The sequence below is a fragment of the Nannobrachium achirus genome (genome assembly GCF_963921795.1).
Source record: "Nannobrachium achirus genome assembly, chromosome: 16".
Classification (NCBI taxonomy): Eukaryota; Metazoa; Chordata; class Actinopteri; order Myctophiformes; family Myctophidae; genus Nannobrachium; species Nannobrachium achirus.
Window position 1 is genome coordinate 43,669,426 of NC_137823.1, and position 19,419 is coordinate 43,688,844.

Below are 19,419 nucleotides of genomic sequence, written 5' to 3' on the forward strand. Positions count from 1 at the left end.
ATGCCCAACCTCCTCCTCAGTGGCGTGCGTAGCAACGCCGTTGCCCGGCCATCTGGCCCCGCCTACCCGTGACGCAGACCAATCGACGTCGACCTCGCACCGGAGCGGCCAATGGCACGAGCCGGGGGGCGTGTCTCGCACGGCGCTCTTGTTCCGTGTGGAAAAAACTTTGCCGGCGGCTCGGGTGCAAAGTTTGATCCGTCTGCAAACAGCACATCCCCCCGCAAGAAGACAGACGCACCACCGCAACCATGTCGCTGGTGATCTGATCACCTACGGACGGAGTATATCGAAACATCGGGGGGATTTCTGTGTAATCTTAAACCGTACCACTGTTGGATCGTAGAACGAGCCGAGCGACGCCTCTGAAGATCCATTCTAAACACGTTAGCACCGTGTTAGCCTCGGCTCCGTATTGTCTCAGGCTAGCCAGCTAGCTGAACCAGTTAGCCTGGTTGTCTATGTGTTTGTCTGTGTGTGTGTGTGTGTGTGTGTGTGTGTGTGTGTGTGTATTTGGTCAGCTAGCTTACAGGCTATCTAGAATAGATAAGTTCATTTAGAACGGATCTTGGACCGAGCCCGTCAGTCAGTCGGGACGTGGTTGTGAAGAAAGGGGTGAGTAAAAGGCAGACAGACCGTATATTTTCACCACTGGCTAAAGTAGCCGGTGTACAAGCTCAGCTTGATGCTTGTGGATCTGCTATTTTAGGCAGTTTTTGTCCTTTATGCTTTATTTCATTGTATCACTTTTTTAAATGTGATTAATTATTGATTATTTCTAAACGAGTATCGTTTTAATTGTGGTGAGAACCGGGGGACAATTTATTCTTCTTTTTTTTTGTGTGGAATCACTGGAATGTTAAAAAACCAGGAACATTATTTTGTATTGTGTGTTTACAGATATTTGCCTGTCGGGGTTCGGGGACAGGCAGCTTAAAGCCAAACCGGGGGGACAGACAGACAGACAGACGGTCGGTCGGTCGGTCAGTCAGTCCCGTCCCAAGCCGGGGACGTGTGGACACAGTGATCAGAAGGCAGGTTGAGGACCAGAGAGAGACCAGAGCATCACCATGGCGTGCGAGCCGAACCGGGTCCGGCTGCTGTGCATGCTGTCGCTGACGTTCGGCTTCTTCATCGTGGAGGTGGTGGTGTCGCGGCTCACCTCGTCGCTGGCCATGCTGTCCGACTCCTTCCACATGCTGTCCGATGTCATCGCGCTGGTGGTGGCGCTGGTGGCCGTGCGCTTCTCGGAGAAGACGCAGGCCACCAACAAGAACACGTTTGGCTGGATCCGCGCCGAGGTGATGGGCGCGCTGGTCAACGCCGTGTTCCTCACGGCGCTCTGCTTCACCATCGTCCTGGAGGCCGTGGAGCGCTTCACCGAGCCGCACGAGATCGAGAAGGCCGAGGTGGTGATCGGCGTGGGCGCCGCGGGGCTCCTGGTCAACCTGCTGGGGCTATGTCTGTTCCACGGACACGCCGGCGGAGGCTCGGGGCACGGGCACTCTCACGGCGGAGGCGGCGGTGGGGGTCACTCTCACGGCGGGGGGAAGAAGAGCAAGAGGATCTGTAAGTCCGAGAGGCCATCCTCCGGAGAGGAGACCAACAACCTGGTGGCCAACCACAACCACAGCCCTAACGGTGTCAGCACGGAGAGACGCGGTCACGGTGGTGAGTTGTCTCTGGATGGTGAAACAGTGTTCTGTGGAAGTGAAATTGACACAAAGGACACTTCTGCTTTGATGTGTGGTTAGTCAATAATTAGTTAGGCAATCTTTTTTTCCTCCTTCTTTTAAGTGTAGCCTAATGGAGTGAACCTGTCTGAACCTCCATAAGGATAATAATATCTCTTATGGCCAAAGGTGGAATTAGCAACTGAATGAGCAGTAGATGTTTCTGTCCTCTTCTCCCCTTGCATTCGCATCAGAACAAAAGAGTGTATTGTTTACAAATGGAGTGTACACATATACATGAAACCTTATGGATACGTTTCTGAGTTAGACCTGTAAGGGTTTCATTTTTAGGAGTTTGCTGTATCACATCACAATATTATAGCTTTGTTATTGCCACAAGCAGTAACTTTTATCTAGTCTAGTAGATCGTATACTACATGCATCTTCTGCGTGTGTATGTCAATGCAATGTAATTGCTACTATTGTGGTTGAAAAAAAATCACACCTGTGTGAACTGAGCGGTGGTTTACCCACCAACCACCAACTAACTGTACTGTATACTGTACTGTACCTAACTGTACTGTACTGTACATATTCTGTGTTCTATATCTATGAATTCGATGTGTTCTAGATCTATGAATTCTGTCACCTCCCCCCCAGGCTAGTCTCAACAGCACCCTCTTACCCACCAACCCCTCCCCCCTTCCCCCCTGTGTGTGTGTGTGTGTGTGTGTGTGTGTGTGTGTGTGTGCGTGTGTGTGTGCCTGGCCTGGCCTGAAAACAGCGCCCCTCCCTTAACATGTGTGGTCATAAAAGGTACTACCACAGGCTTGAGGCTACATACAGACCCACCCACATACACGGATACACGGATACACACACGGCCACTCTATGGAGACGGTGTGACCACCGCTCAAAAACCCCATCTGTGGCACGGCTGTTTAATTGGGATTAGTTTGAATAATCAGGTTCTTTAAAGTGACATTCCAAAGTGATGCTTCTACAATCTACATTGACACTTTGATCAGATCAGACGGCTATACATTGGCTTATCTACACACACTGTGAGTCGGCCAATAAAAGAAAGGCATTGCTTGTTGTGAGTCCTTAGTGACAAGTCCAGACATGTAATGCTGCCTTAAAGTTTTGCCTCCCTACCCCCCTTTTTGGACTGTATTTAAATCAGTTTACACTCAGTACAAATGAGATACTTATTACACAGCCGTATGCTACTTATTACCCAGCCTTGCTTTGTGACAGCGGAGTAGGAGCACACACAAGCATATTTCCTCCTCTTGGCATATTGGCTTACACCTCACTGTGTCTTCCTATTAACCAAGAGACTGATCCATAATGTGTGTGTGTGTGTGTGTGTGTGTGTGTGTGTGTGTGTGTGTGTGTGTGGCTGCGTGTGTGTGGCTGCGTGTGTGTGTGTGTGGCTGCGTGTGTACTTATATTACTATATTAGTGAGGGCTAAATATCACCACACGTATAGTAGAATTTAAAAAAAAATGGGCTTTGTGAAGAAAATTCTTTGTTCTCAAGCTTGTTTATAGATATTACATTAGGAGAATATTGTAGTTGACGCTAGGCATTAGCATTTAGAGGTCAGATTTAGGGTTGGTTATGCCTGATACTATAGCTGTTCGCCAGTGTCATGCACCGAAAATACCAGATCTACAAGCTAGGGATGTCACTAACGGTTTATCCAGTAACCGGTTAGCCGTCAGCATTAACCGGTTAATTAACGGTTTTTAATTATTATTTTTTTAATATTTTTTTATTATTATTTTTTTTAACCCAAAATTGTATTTATATAAGTACACAGAATTAATGTTGGTAGACGAATGGTAGACATTTAGTTATGCTCCTTTGAAAGACAAACAAAAAAGACGGATTTAACAATAAAAATAAATTGTTCTAGGCTTAATCATCAATAAACAACAAGCATCGCCTGCGCGTTTCAACAAGTGGTCGGCGGCGGTGCCTATTCTGCCTTTCAAACAAACAAGCTCTAGCCTAGGCTGAGCATTTTTATTGAGAACTATTAACATGACGACGAGTTCTGTTGTGTACGAGTCTGTTGACTCGCGCTGCAGAGAAAACTCTTCCGAGATGAAAATGGCAGATCTACAAGCTCACAGCGCGTCGCGTTCTGCGACTCAAGGCTTGTGATTGAGCATCGCTGTTGCCTCATGTCGCTGCTGTATTTGAGAAAGATACTGTCGTCTACACTCCTTTCCTTTTGAAATGCTCCCAGACCGAAATACCTCTGTTGGCTACGTGTTCTGTTTTGTGTATTCCGACGCTCGTTGTCTGATCCTCCCCGGACCACACTGTGGCACAGACCCCACTGCGTAACACTAAAACAGCTGTCTCTCATTCACTGTTCGATTGGACATGACATAAGACTACTTACTCTCTTGCGCCTCCCAGAGTCTGTTTGACAAAATCACATCTCCATAGCCAAAAACACTATGCAGGTCCAGGAAAATGCGATCATATTATTATGAAAATTAACCGTGAAACCGTTAAGCATGACCGGTTATTTCTTAACGGTCGGCTAACCGGTTAACCGGTTAACCGCTGACATCCCTACTACAAGCTCACAATGCGTTGCCCTGCAATGCATTGTGAGCTTGTAGATCGACTACTTCCAGGCTTTAGGGGTTAGGGTTGAAAACGGCAAAAAGAAAATAAGGTAAGGCTAAAATGTTAATGTCCTCACAAGTATAGTAATTTATTAAGTTGCTAATCATCCTTGATAGCCGCTCTTCCTTGCGGAGAAGGCAGAGAAGTGTTAAACCCCACAGAGGAGAGCGTTGCTCCCGTAGCGTACACCGTTAGGCTCTGCCAGTTACAATAAATGGAGTCTACATCCCCTCTCTCCTCCTCCTCCCCCTGCGCTCAGTGCGCTGATGGTTGCCACTGGGTCATACATCAGCGTAGCCGGGGAGCAGACAACCCAGGCGGCAGCATTAAGCTGCTGATGAATGACCCTGGGGCTGTGTCCGAAATCCACCCTATTCACTAATGTAGTGTACTAAAATGGGGCTCCGCCATTTTGAACTAGTGTCCGAATGTATAGTGAGCATTTTTGTACCCTAATATAGTGTACTGAAGTATCCCACAATGCATTTGGATTTGTAGTGAGGATTCGATGGTCACTATTCAAGCGCTATTCAAGCCCTGCCGCCCCACAATGCACCGCTGTCTCGCGCTTTGAGCACGCACATGCGGTGTGCACGCGCACACTGCAGGTTCGTCTCTGCGTCTCTGCATGGCAGGAGGCATAGCCACCTGTTGCTGAGCAAACGCAACAGAACCGCTCGTAGCAGAACCACCGGCTAAAGAAAACAACTGTCCACAGCATTGTCACCAGAGAACAAAATTTGCTTTTCATCATTTAATGATGAAAACAGCTCTAAAGTTGTTTATGAAGAGAACATACGAGAATAGACGCTGGAGGCTTTTGTTTTTCGATCTTTTCTTCCCAACCTTCCACAGCTGATAATAATCATGATAAAATAATGTTATTTAAATTAGCAAGAATAACCTATTTTATCACAAACATAGGTGTATGTCTGCATGTGAGACAAATGAATGTGGCATAAACATTATTCATTCATTGATTCACCAATGAATGAATACAATTTAAAAAATATATATAGGCCTATACATTTTTTAACATTATTTTATTGAATTGTGATGAATAAAAACATAATTATATTTGGCCTATTTCTCATAATAACAACGCAACATGTTGGTATGTTATTTCCAATCCACATTGGGGAGTTGATGTACAAGCTCACAACGTGTCGCTTCGCCCCCTGTTGAGAGCTTGTAGATCGGCTATTAGGTGGGTTTAGGAATCACGCATTATTTATTGCTCCAAAAGCCAGCGCTAGAGTGTTTTAACTGTGCGACAGCGATGACGCAACCAGATGGCGACGGGGTAGTGTCCGAAATGCGCTGATTTGTTCACTACTGTAGTACACTACATCTGGATCCCTCATTTAGGGTTAGGGAGTAGGGAACGTGTTCCGCATTTCGGACACAGCCTGGGAAACAGGTGCACATGGCAAAATAATGTCCCTTTTAAAATGGTCCTTTGGTCCTTTAAAGGGCTGTGTTGGTTCCAGGAAGAACCATCACCTGAAGAGGCATTTAGTTTAGTGTATAGTTCTATAGAACATTCTTTAGGTCAAAGTTGTTTGACCCAAACAATGAAACCAGAAATGGTTCATCAAAAAATCCCAATTTGGGCATCAAAAACAGCCGATCTACAAGCTCACGACTTGTCGCATTGCAACACTGTGTGAGCTTGTAGATTGTCTGTTTTCGACAAATGTTTGAGGAGTTTTGGTGTAGAGGGAAAGATGGAGCAGGCTTAGTAAGTATAGAGCCCTGGGTCGATGAAGTGTATAGTGGTTAAGAGTTCTTTTAATTTTAATCGAACCATTAAAACAAACAGTTATTGGTCTTAAAGGTTCTTCCCGTGTTAGGGTTGGGTTTCGGTTCCAGACGTCAGCTCGGCATCTTTATTTTTCTGTGTGCACTGGCCTCTGGGTTCAGCATGGTATACGAGCTCACGGTGCCTGCTCGGTGCTCAGTCAGTCACACCACTGATTGAATTTCCTTTAATGTTTGTTACTATGGAGAGCGTTTTGTTGTGGCGGCTTGATGTAGCCGCGTTCAGTTGTTGGCAGCCGCCCATGTCTGTGAGAGAGGACACACTGTGGCTCAGATTCATTGTAATGATTATTCTGCGATGTCATAGTACACGCACTGTTTCTCATCGTCTGGTCTGGGGGCCCTCAAAGGTCCCAGAATGGACCCTAACATGCAGTGGATTATCTCAGAGGCAAATATTAACACTTGGGCTGCCATAGTTTTGGCATAACTAATGTAGATTAACTGCCGTGTATCTTTCCTATTGTTTTTCCGTGGCGGCGTGACAGAATGGATGTGAATGAGGAAGTGGAACCGGCAGGGCACTGCTTTCGAGGTGCATCATGTGATAAGACGTTTTTTTTTTCTCTCACCAGCGGCCGTCGCAGCACCTGGTTACCCTGGTAACCAGCTAATGACGTGATAACGGGAACGTGGTGCTGCACCGCTGTAATTCTTATCACGTTCCTGGACGTTTTTGGAGTCTGCAATTGCTTCAACCTGTTGGCTGCATGTACCACAGCAGAAACACAAGTTTAGAATGATAATACCTAAACATCATAATTCGACATATTGTGCTACTTGTTTAGGAAACGGCAATATGGAAGACTCCTTTCACACGGTTTCACAAATCACAGATTTGGCACGGCTTGTGATTTGTTTTTGCTTTAATACCTGAGCTGAGCTCTAAAAAAATCATGGATGCACTGCTTGAAATTATGGGCCGATACTGATATATTGTTTGTTTGCAATAACAATTCAGCTTCTAGGCTTTGTTTCGTTGTTATTTACTCCCCCCTTTTGTGCCTGGGATTGTAATCTCCAATATAATCATCACACTCTCTTTGAATGAGCACACAATCAATCATACAAATTTATGATGCAACCCGGTTGGCAGTGGCTGAGAAGGTAGAATGAGAAGGTTCCTGGTCCAATCCCCGCCTCCTCCTGGCTTCATGTTGAAGTGTCCTTGAGCCTCTTGAGGCAAGACACTGACGGAACCCCTAACTGCTCCTGATGAGCAGGTTGGTGCCTTGCATTGGTTGCTTGCCTCCACACTCTGCCTCCGGTGTGAGGATGGGTGAATGTAATGCACATTGGAAAGCCTATATAAATGCACCACTTACTATCCATTATAACCTTTCTCATTCCAAAGATTATTTTTGTGAAAAATGACTTTGAAAAATAAATTTTTCATGAATACATGTAGTGTAGTACTTACTTCCAAACCCTGTCTAGCATACGGTCGGAAGCAGCAGGGTTTGTGGTTTGTGAGTCACGGCCGCCGCATACACAATAGACTTCACTAAATACAGGAACTAAACAAGAGCCCTGGCTGCTGCCAGGCTACTAACTCAAGCCTGTCACTGTACTCACTCAGGTTGATTGAGTGAATGTATGCTTGTTGGTGTCGTCTAATTGACAAAGTTAGAGAACCACTGTACTGTTAGCGTATTTCGTGAATGGAAGCACTGCACATTGGCCACTGCCCTCTGTGAATAACATCTTGCCGTCCGATAGGCTGATACGGATGTACGACAGACTGATAGACTGGTGCACCCTCCCTACACAAAACTGGCTTGTCTTTTGTATTGTTTTTTGGGGCTTTTTTGATTTGATAGCACAGTAGGTAGACAGGAAAGGGCGAGAGAGATTGGGAGTGACACGCAGCAAAGGCCGTCGGGAACTCGGGATCGGGACTCGAACCCGTGCCATGCATCAGAGGCTATGTGGTATGCGCCTGGACCGCTAGGCCAGCGGGCGCTCGTCACTTGCTTGCTTGTTTCAGGAGTAGAAGTTGACTTCTGGAATTATTGTTCTGACCTTAAGGCGTTCTCTGTCTCAAAACCTGTCTTTTTATTGGATTGAATCAGATCTGCTTTGTGGGGCTACAGGTACATACATAATGGTAAAATAGCCAATGGACACAAGACCTTGTCAAAACCAAACATTCATACTGTATTTTGTGTTTTCCCCTTAGACTGTTGCCCTCAGACTGTTCTATATGACTGTGAATTTTACGTATCAAATAAGAATAAAACAAATCGCTGTGCGGTATGGTGTCGTGGACCACCAGTGAAAGATCTGTGAACCACAGGTTGGGAACCCCTGCCCTAGTTTGACAATTACGTATTTAGACCTTTAAACTGGGTTTCCAATATTTACACAGCCAGACCATTCTCTCTGCATTAAGTGGCTAAAGCAAAAAATGCCTCTCAAATGAGATGACAGTGTACAGTCCAAACTACAATTATGTTCTTTAATCGATTTGTTAACCACGGATTAAAAAGTATTCAAGAGCAGCAAAAGGGTATGTAATAAATTCATATTTACTACTACCATCATCATCATAAAAGTTCAGGGAAATTTAATGTGCAGATTTGCCTAACCAGTTCAACAGTTAATAGATAAACACTCACAGCATAAGGGTCTTAGGTGATAAGGTATTTAAATGAACAATCACATAAGTTTGAAATGTACATTGGCTATAATGTATAATATGTATTACGTACAGTTGTACACCAAAGGTTATTATAATTAGCTGATACTAAAATGAGAAATAAATGACAAAGTTAGTAATAACGATTCCACTAAAACTAAATAGAAATGTCTCTAAATATAGGGCCAGCAACTCGTGAAACTAAACGGAAAGGGGAATGTATGAAGTTTGTTTCACTTCTGTTTGTGGTTACTGTGTCTTTATTTGATTTCAGACTTGTGCTCTGTTTAAGTGTAGATTTGTCTCATTGGTTCTCAAAGTGGGGTGCAGGGATCCTTGGGGGAGGTTTCAGGGGGTCCCCGGCAGTCATTCTAACCACTTTATCCATTTATATGTTTGCTATTTAAAAATAGTAGATGTCTACAAGCTTGTGTCTGTTATTTTACATTATTTTATTATTATTTAATTTATTTTTAAATATCTAAAATGTTGAATTTCTTTAAATGCAGATCTTCTCTTCTGGGGCTCCCTGACAGAAACTCTTTTCAGATGGGGGGGGGGTCTGAGACCAAATACATATCAATTTGCGGGGTCCTCCTTGGTGCGAAGATGTTTGAGAACCAGTGCTATATAGCAAGGTTCTTAAAGGACCACTTCACCTCTGGGACAACCAGATCTAATTTTATTGTTGTTTGGGACACGATCAACACAATCCTGAGTTATTTTTTTTGTGTTCAATCTGTGTTTTTAGATATTTTAGTATTTCAGCATGCTACAAAGCATCATATGATGCTTTGTAGCATGATATTGCATCATCTGATGCATCATATGATGCTTTGTAGCATGCTGAAATACTAAAATATCTAAAAACACAGATTGAGCACAAAAAATAACTCAGGATTATGTTGATCGTGTCCCAAACAACAATAAAATAAGATCTGGTTGTCCCAGAGGTGAAGTGGTCCTTTAAACAGAGTTACTACAGGGGGTCCTCCAAATCTTTGTGTGATAGAAACTTGTTTCTCCTTTTCTTTACAGTATATCAACTGTTTGAACGCTAGCATCCATATTCTGAGAACTTTAGCCAAAAATAGCAGATCTACAAGCTGAAGCTAGAGCTTGTAGATCGGCTATTTTCGGCAAAGAGGTTTGGTGTAGAGGGGAAAAAGAGCAGACTAAGTACAGAGTGAAAGTCAAGTTTATTAAGTATTGACGGTTCAAGTGGATAAATATCTGAAAGCACAAATTGACATGAATCCAAAATACACTGATGATTGTGCTGTCAAACGATGAAACTATGGGATCTATGAACAGATTGTGGGGGTCCCTGCTGCTTCATCTCTCTCTCAACTAAGGGGTCCTTGGCCTGAACACGTTGAAGACTCCTGCTATATTGCAAACTAAGTGCACTGTGTTGTTTTCCCTGCAGAGCTGGGCCCGGGCGAGGGCATGCTGGAGGTGCAGATCGTGAACGGCCTCTACGAGGACAACCTGGACCAGGGCGCCGAGACGGGCTCGCTCAACATGCGCGGCGTCTTCCTGCACGTGCTGGGCGACGCCCTGGGCTCCGTCATCGTGGTGGTCAACGCGCTCATCTTCAAGTTTGTGTGGCAGCCCTGCCTCGACCGCGAGAACTGCGTCAACCCCTGCATCAACAGCCACAGCACGGACCACCGGCACGTCAACAACACCCTGGTGGAGCTGGCGGCGTTGCCGCTTCACACCGTGGCGGGGCCCTGCTGGGTGCTCTACCTGGACCCCACCCTCTGCATCATCATGGTGGGCATTCTGCTGTACACCACCTACCCGCTGCTGAAGGAGTCGGCGCTCATCCTGCTGCAGACGGTGCCCAAGCAGATCGACATGCACCGCCTCAACGAGCGGCTGCTCAACCTGGACGGCGTGCTGGCCATCCACGAGCTGCACATCTGGCAGCTGGCGGGCAGCCGCATCATCGCCACGGCGCACATCAAGTGCCACGACCCCACCTCCTACATGGACGTGGCCAAGCGCATCAAGGACTTCTTCCACGACGAGGGCATCCATGCCACCACCATCCAGCCCGAGTTCGTCACCTTCAACTCGGCGTCGCGGGACTCCCTGTGCGAGCTGTCCTGCCGGACTCAGTGCGCCCCCAAGCTGTGCTGCGGCGCCGGGGACAAGGCCGCGGGAGCCGACAAGAACCCCGCCGGCATCGCGGGGGTGCCGGCGGCCATGGAGGTAATCAGCGAGGCGGCGGAGGGGGACGCCGTTCCCCGACAAGAACCCGAGGTCATCATCGCTAGAGAGGTGGAGTCGGTGGAGTCGTCTCTTTGAGAAGGACCGAGAGGCACAGGACCGCTCTAGAACCTACATGCTGGGCCACCGTTTGCAGGCTGTCATTTTTCAGGGCTGTCGTTTTGTTATTTTTTCCGGAGCCATAGAATATGGGGAATGTGGCACTTTCATTGGCCCTGACAAAGGAGGCAGTTTTTCCCTCATATTTTTATTCTCCTTTCACTAACCCCCCCTGTTATGACTGCAAGGTCTCGTGTTCTCTCCATCTCACTCTCCCTGTAGATCTATAATTCAGTATCGCTCCTCTCCTCCTCAGTCAGTACTGTGGTGAATGCATGATGTAGATAGGGGGAGGACTGGGGGGGTACACTGACCGCCCTCCTTCAGGACTGGAGCGAGGCCTGCATGAGTGTCCTCGTTTTTTAGCACCGTGTTGTGAAGTGTCAACATATTTCCATCATGGTGTCTGTTCTGTGCCAAAGCTTATCACTGCAGGACTGTAGGGACCAGTGACATGTCCTCTCCTGGGGACCGGAGACATGTCCTAAAGAAAAAGGAGGAAAAAAGGACACAGCAAATAATACGACACATGTAAGTCAGAGCGCACACAGAGACTATATGGACCTATTGCTGAAGAGTCTAATTTCTTTTCTCTTTATTTAGTTTTTCTTGCATAGGCTTTGAACAAATTGATCTTCTTAGCCTCTGTTCGCAAATGGAAGAGTATTGTATTGCAGAATAATTTAAGTATTTAAGTTATTAGTAATGATCCGTTTCCTCTCTGTAGATGCTTTTATAAAGTTAATTTTGAATGATATACATTTTCTTTCCTGTCTGGATTTGTATGTGTATTTGGTTTTATAAAACCATTATGCTGTAGTCAAAAAAAGTATTTTCAAATGTGATCGTTTTTTATGTAATGATTTAGTTTCTCAGATCCTCTCTGGCCTTGGCTGAGTTTTGATTGCAGTTGATGGTGGTTGAATCCAGAACGCCGTGGCAACGCCTCTCGGGTCACTTTGCCTTTTTAAAAACCTTCTTTTACGTAGTAGCACTGAGTAGAGTACACACAATTTAACCCATGTTCTTGCACAAAGTTGTTTTTGAGCCCTTGCAAGCCACAGGGTCACGTGTATCTTTTATTTGTCCCTGATGGGCAATTGTTCCCTGAACTGTCCCTGGTACCCCTGGCCTGGACCACTAGACAGGCGTTCACTTTGGGCCTGGTGATGTCATGCCACACCACCTGGATCGAACCTGGAAGCGGCGCCTGCGGTCAGGGGGGTAGGGTCGGTACACGAGGGGACCCCGGGCCTCGAACCCGAAACGATGCCGAGCGGCAGTAACGGCCGAGGGCCACGCACACATTCTGTCAATGAACTAACAATAGGCCCAAGCCCTGACGGCCTTTGGAAAGGCTGTAAGGGGATTGACTCGAATGCACTTTGCAAAGAGGAATGCCTGGTTTGTCTAAGGCCATTGATGAAACACTATTGTACGTACAGTCACAGTTACAGTATAGACCAATATGCTGGAGGCTGTTTAATGTCCTTATGTTTAGTTTTGTTCAATTACAATTACACGTCCTCATGAATGTTTTCGGGGGGAAGGGGACTTCGGTCGTCACAATCCATGCTGACTGTCCACAGAACTTTGGTAGTGCGGCATTTGCATGACCAAACTGAAAGTGCAAAAAGAGATGCCCAACTCTACGTTGGTGGTTTTGAGTTTGATAATTTGACTGGGAACAGTTCAAGATTAGTCTTTTAGTGAATGCAAACATCACCTAGCTGTTCTGTCTCTGTCGTTTTGGACGTGTAGTCCAGCTCCCTGGTGCGTTAACCACTTAAAACCTAGATTCCTACTACTCTAGTTTCTGGGATGAACATTTGCCGGAAATAGACGATTTATATATCTGTACTGTAGACGATTGTAGATCGGTGAAGAGATTTGGTGTTGACGGGGGGGGAAAGGAGGTGGACCAAGTACAGTATAGAACTCTAGTGGACCCCGTCAACTAAGTCTATAGGGTTTAAGTGGTTAAAATCCATACAGTGGCCTTTAAAAGGAAAATGTCACTATTTTATCATTCTCGACACCATCTCTGCCACACAGATGTCAATTATATTAATATGGTGATTCATACATTTCCCATTCAGAGTAAATGTGTATGCAATATGGACAATATGTACTGGGAAATGTATTTTGTCACGTTCCATCATTTGTAACATTTTGGTTACTCCTTATTCTGTCTTTGAGACTTTAAGCTCTATGTGCAAATAAGAAAAATAACCTTTTTTTTTTTTTGGAGGATTTTAGATATGACGTCAGCTGGTGTGTTTTGATATATACATATATAGGTGTATATGTATAAATATATACATATACAATACCTGTCAAAAGTGTCATTGTGAAATAAAAGAAATATTGCTGTTTGGTACAGTTGACGAACTGGAATGTTGTGCCCTTTGTTTTATTTGTACGTCCGTAAAAAGAAAAAAAAATGTTGTTGCTGTCGGGTGAAAACCTTGTATGTCAAACTATTCCTTTTTTACCCCCTTTTTTAGCATTTTAAAATGGTGAAAATAGCCGATCCACACGCTCACAACGTGTCTATTTTCACTACTTTTGAGCGACGGTCTTTTATGATGAAGTAGGGCATTCATTTTTCGAAATATGGAAATAACAAGGCTGCTGCCTGACTCTAACGATTTGGAGGTTCTTTTGTCTAAAAGGAGAGTTGCCAGGCAGCACTGACATTTATGAGGTCTTGCTCTGTGCTCAGTGGTGAGTCTGCGTCATTTCGTTGCTGTCAGACAGAAACCTCCCATCTCCATAACTTAACTTTTTGTGTTTTGTCATAATTTAACGCCCTATACTTGATTGATCATACTGCAGCTTCACACTAAAACATCAAAAGTATTCGTGTAGTGCAGCATTTTCAAGCTTGTGGATCTACTACTACTTCTTTCTTTTTTCACAAAACAAACGCCCTGGTGAATCACTAGCGGACAGTACTACGAACATCCATTGTTAATAAGAAATCAATGATTCATTGTTCTCAGCTTTGGGCTCCATTTCACCCCATGAAGGTTAAAAGATGTTGCAGTTTAACATCAGAAAGGAGCCATACCCGGGGCTGTATCACTGTAACAGAATGTTTCATGAGAAGCGGGTGGGGGGAGGGGGTATTTTCTGTTCACAAGGGCAAGGGCTTTTATTGCTTCACCCAGCAGATGGCTGCTTAGATGAGCACAAGGCTGTTAAGGGTTAAGTCAGTGATTTGCTCCGAGACACTTGTACGCATGATACCATACAGGCCAGGTTGAGAACCAGTGACCTCTGTACCCACTCCGCTACGACACACATTTACTGTATGAGATTACTGTATGACCTCTTACTTACTTCCTTCATAGGTCTTACCAATATATAATACTAATGAAGGCTCTGTTCCATTCTGGTCAAACAGAGTCAGGGTGCTGATATTGTGTGCATGTTGGCTCACTGGAAGGAAGGAAACACTGCTTCACCAGTGGGTCTCAAGTCGGGGTCCGGGGACCCTCGTGGTTCCTTGGGGGAGTTCAAAATGGTCCCTTACGGGGTGTGAAAATAGATGTGCGCGTGTGGTGCAGCTTGTAGTTTGGCTATTTTCACTTGTTTCAATATTTTATTTGAAAAGAAAGGTCCTCCCCCTCTCACATTGTGCCAGTGATCAGTGATCACCCTCCCCTGTGACAGTGTGCTACAGTTGCCTTATTGCCTACCCCTGCTGTAGATGTCAACACACCGGCACTGTTAAATTTGTGTTATTAAATAGTAGATCTACAAGCTCACGGCTTCATGAGCTTGTACATTGCTATTTTAAGAAATATATTTGAAAAATATTGAACATTTGAATACATTTTTTACACAAATCTTCTCTTCTGGGGGTCCCGGAAACAAAACCTTTTCCCATGGCAGTCTGCGGCCAAATACATGTAGGCTATATCAATTTGGCTACTGCTGTAGCCTACGTGATAAAAGATATACTGTGCGAAAAGAATAGTATCAGTTTGTTGCACACGAGATTAAGGTGCAAACAGTTTGGTCAGGCTGAAGTCAGTGGACCAAGGTTCTGACAATGGGTGTGTGTGTACTGTGTAGCCCACAGTGCAGCTCAGAGCCCGGGGGTCCCGGGGGGTTCTTATGTAAGCGAGGGGGAATTGTACATTCCACAGGCAGGGAGCAGGGAGCGCAGTACAGGGCTCGCTACCCAGCATTCCTTTGTGCTGCTGGCCTCGGTGGAAGAAGAAGTACTCCCATTTTCTTTACTTTAGTAAATTCCACAAATGTAGAAATACTACTATTAGGGCACGGTCACACTGCACTTGTGTTCTACCTATGAGGGTGGAATGGATGTATAGACCACATGAGACTCACACAATATGTCCATATACAGGTGTGGGCATTCCAAGCTATATGGGCTTAATATTGATGACAAGGGTCCAGGGATCTCCATATATGGGCAGGTCAGCTATAGACATTGAGGTATTTGTAAATTAATTCCTGTCTTGGCCATATATGGAGCGTCCATATACAGTATAGGCATTGCCAAATATGGGTCAACAATGTGATGTCAACAGGTCAGCTATTGACATTGAGGCGTTACCTACCTACCTACTGACTGACCCTCATAGGTAGAATAAAAGTTCAGTGTGACCGCTTAACATATATATATGTATATATATATAGTATATATATAGTATGTATATTATATATATATATATATATATATATATATATATAAAAACAAGTACTCGGGTAAAGTAAAAGTACCTCAAATTAAAGTGTTCTTAAGTACAGTTCTTGAGTAAATGTACTGTACTTACTTACTTTGTTTCCTCCACTGGCTGCTGGCCTGGTTACCCGTGGGGACGGAGCGTTTTAGACAGACAGACAGAGAGAGAGAGAGAGAGAGAGTGCGTGCGTGCGTGCGTGCGTGCGTGCGTGTGTGTGTGTGTGCTGAGGGCTTCCTCTATTGTCCAGTTTCTGTTGGTCAGGGTTTCTATGCACCTTTAGAATGGGCTTTTGTACCCAACAACACACACACAGATCCAATGCTGACCTTTTGGTGTCCTGCAACTCAGTCAAATCTTGGTTTAATCTATTCATTACAGTGCCATGTAGAGCCATGAGAGGTACATGAACTAAGATGAAGAACCACATACTGTGGTTGAACAGGGTCTGTGTTAAGCAGCGGTACCATATAACATTGGTTCTCAAAGTGCGGGGACCTCCAGGGGTCCTTGAGGGGTTCCCCAGCCAAGTAGTTAACATAGCATCACAGTCATCTTAACTACTTTATCCATTTATATGATGGCTATTCAAAAATAGCAGATGTACAAGCTCACAGCGCGGCACTTTGTGCCACGCTCCAAGCTTGTACATCTTGCTGTTTTTGAAAATATTTGAAAAACATCTAAAATGACTGAAAAATGTTGGACACAAATCTCTTCTGGTACAAACCCTTTTCAGATGGGGGTCCACAGGGCAAATATATTTAAATGTGGGGGTCCTTGGCACAAAAAGGTTTGAGAACAGCTGCTATATAACACCTCAGTCAACCACCACCCCAGAGAACCACTGAAGAACCAGTATTCATTTTGTGGCTGGGGTGTGCATACTTTGACAGTTGACACGCATACGAATGTTGTGTTTAACCAGAGTGATCCCCTCAGCCCAGTGACACCTGCCCAACCCCCCTGACATTATACTCCCTTCGTCATGACCCCTGTCCTGTCCTGTCCTGTCCTGTCCTGTCCTGTCCTGTCCTGTCCTGTCCTGTCTAGAGATGGGACGATATGAAAATATCATATCGCAATTATTGTGACAAAAGAAATCGCGATTTACGAAATTATCGCACTAATCAAAATCCATTATCCTGAGGCGGAACATTTGCCAAAAAATAGCAGATCTACAAGCTCACAACGTGTCGTGTTGCGACGCGTTGTGAGCTTGTAGATCAGCTATTTTTTGGCAAAGACATTTGATAGAGAGTGGAAAAAAAGACGGTATCAAGTACGTTACTTCCAGGTCCGTTTGACCAATTATAGAGGGTTTAAGTGCTACCGGATATGCAGCACGGCAAATAAAATGTGAATTGATCCCTGTGCATGATGGAGGACGATATCATGATGAAGTAAATCTCCACGATACGATTATCTTGAGTGTTTTTTATCACGAAAAACGATAATATAGCGTATCGTCCCATCCCTAGTCCCGTCCCGTCCCGAGTTTCACTTCAACCCATTAAGACCTGAGGCCGATTCTACAAATCGTCTCTTATCGGGTGGAAAAAACACGTACCTTTCGGGATTCAAATTCAACAGCAGCAATAGTAGCAGATCTACAAGACTGGAAACGTGCTGCTTCGTGACGCGTTTCAATCTTGTGGCTCTGCTACTTTTGATGCTTTCGTGTGACAATGTAGTAGGCCCATGATCATTAATTTACGAAAAAGGCAAAAAACTACAGAGGTTTCTCCCCAACATCAACAAAATGCGTTTTCGGAAAAACAAGCTAAAATCTAAAATGACACAGATGCTTTCTCGGTTTTAATGGGTGTAATGGGGCAGCGTTTTGTGTGAAAGGTGCTAATGCAAACAAAGTAGAATAGATAAATCAAAAGTAACACTTGTGCTGTGTGTGCTGGTGGCCCTGTGACATTCCATGAACAAAGCCAGGGGGACAGATGGCCTGTCACCCCCACCCCCACCACACACACACACACACACACACACACACACACACACACACACACACACACACACACACACACACACACGCGCACACACACACAGGTTTGTAGTGACTATACTTGTGAGGACGCCAACATTTTTGGACAGCAATTTTATGAATGCCACTGGCCATTTTAACCCTTTAACTGAAGCTGAAAAATTGCAGTTCTTTGGTTGTGTGATGACTGAACACGCACCTAAAGTATAAATCAGAGTTAAAAAACCCTAAACTTAAATGGATAGTTCACCCCCAAAATGACTTATTTTCTCTCGGTTACTCACTCCATAACCAATAATTTGATTACCGGCGGCGGTTCCCTTTGGAGACACTTAATAGTCTGCTTTGAATTATGAATTCAAGTGTCCATGGGGTGAGTAATCGATAGAAAATATGTAATTTATTTGGGCGAACTATCCCTTTAACTCTAAACTCCCCAAATCATTAAACAACCATCTCTGTTGTGAGGACAAGGAAAATGGTTCTCATAAGGTCTGACTATTTCTCAAAGTCTACTATACTTTTGGACCTCACATGTATGGTAGGTAATACAAGCATGCGAACGCGCTTGCGCGCACGCACGCGCACGCACACACACACACACACACACACACACACACACACACACACACACACACAGTAAACACAGTGGACCATCCGGGGGATGGTCTTGGGCAGATGAGGCTATTGTCACGCTGCCTGTCCCCCCCTGCGGTGTGACAGTATACAGATCTACAAAACCACAGCTGGCCAATGGTCAGTCTGCATGGTATATACAGATCTATACAAAAGCGGCAGGTGCTGGTTTTGTTGACGGCGTCTCCGGTTCCAAAGAGAAATGTATTGGATATCACACTCAATACTATGACACCCAATGGACTGAATGATTTCGACCGTCAGGTCGCAGTTACTATCAAAACCTCGAACAGCTGTCTGTCTGTCAGTCTGTCTGTCTGTCTGTCTGTCTGTCTGTCTGTCACACGTCACACTTTTGCCCTGCTCATATCTCTGCAACCGTTGCCCCGATCCATGCCAAATTTTGCACACACACTCCTTGCCTGCCAAACCACACCCATCAATTCTCACATGAACCTCTTCTAACGCCACCATGAGGTCGATTCTTGCTAAACACATTTTTGGACACTGCTCCTACACTTTTTGCCCTAATCATGCAAATCGATACACAATATGTCTACACTCATGTCATCAACATGGATCTCTCCCATATAGCGCCACCATCAGGCCGATTTTTTCAAACACTTTTTTGGACACTGCTCCTACACATTTTGCTCTCAAATCACGCTGCGACCCGACGGTGATTATACTGCAGCTTAAAATGTCTTATAGTTGGTCAAAGAGGTATTTTCACTTCAAGGGTCATTTTAATGTCTGCTCTGTTTTTGCAGCCACATTGGAAAGATATCAGACTTCCTTCACAGGTCTTACCAATGATACTAATGAAGGCTCTGTTCAAATTCTGGTCAAACAGAGTAGAGTTGCATATTGGCTTACGGAAACACTCTCACCAGTGAGTCTCAAAATATGGTCCAGGGACCCTCGTGGTTCCTTGGGGGGGGGGGGGG

General features: G+C 44.9%; 1 protein-coding gene across 1 annotated transcript; it reads left to right on the forward strand.

Annotated features, from left to right (window-relative positions):
* The first annotated feature begins 227 nt into the window (after positions 1-227).
* On the forward strand, positions 228-13,492 carry slc30a1a (solute carrier family 30 member 1a). The gene is made up of 3 exons (XM_080745330.1): positions 228-615; positions 901-1,671; positions 10,215-13,492. The coding sequence occupies exons 2-3, from the start codon at positions 1,071-1,073 to the stop codon at positions 11,099-11,101; spliced, it is 1,488 nt and encodes a 495-aa protein (XP_080601456.1). The 5' UTR covers positions 228-615; positions 901-1,070; the 3' UTR covers positions 11,102-13,492.
* The last annotated feature ends 5,927 nt before the right edge of the window (positions 13,493-19,419 follow it).

What these genes read in the sequence shown, in the direction of transcription:
- slc30a1a (XM_080745330.1), top strand. Translation starts at nt 1,071, where the DNA reads ATGGCGTGCGAGCCGAACCGGGTCCGGCTGCTGTGCATGCTGTCGCTG. An exon ending in GGAGAGACGCGGTCACGGTG is followed by an intron (nt 1,672 to 10,214) that starts GTGAGTTGTCTC and finishes TTTTCCCTGCAG; the next exon opens with AGCTGGGCCCGGGCGAGGGC.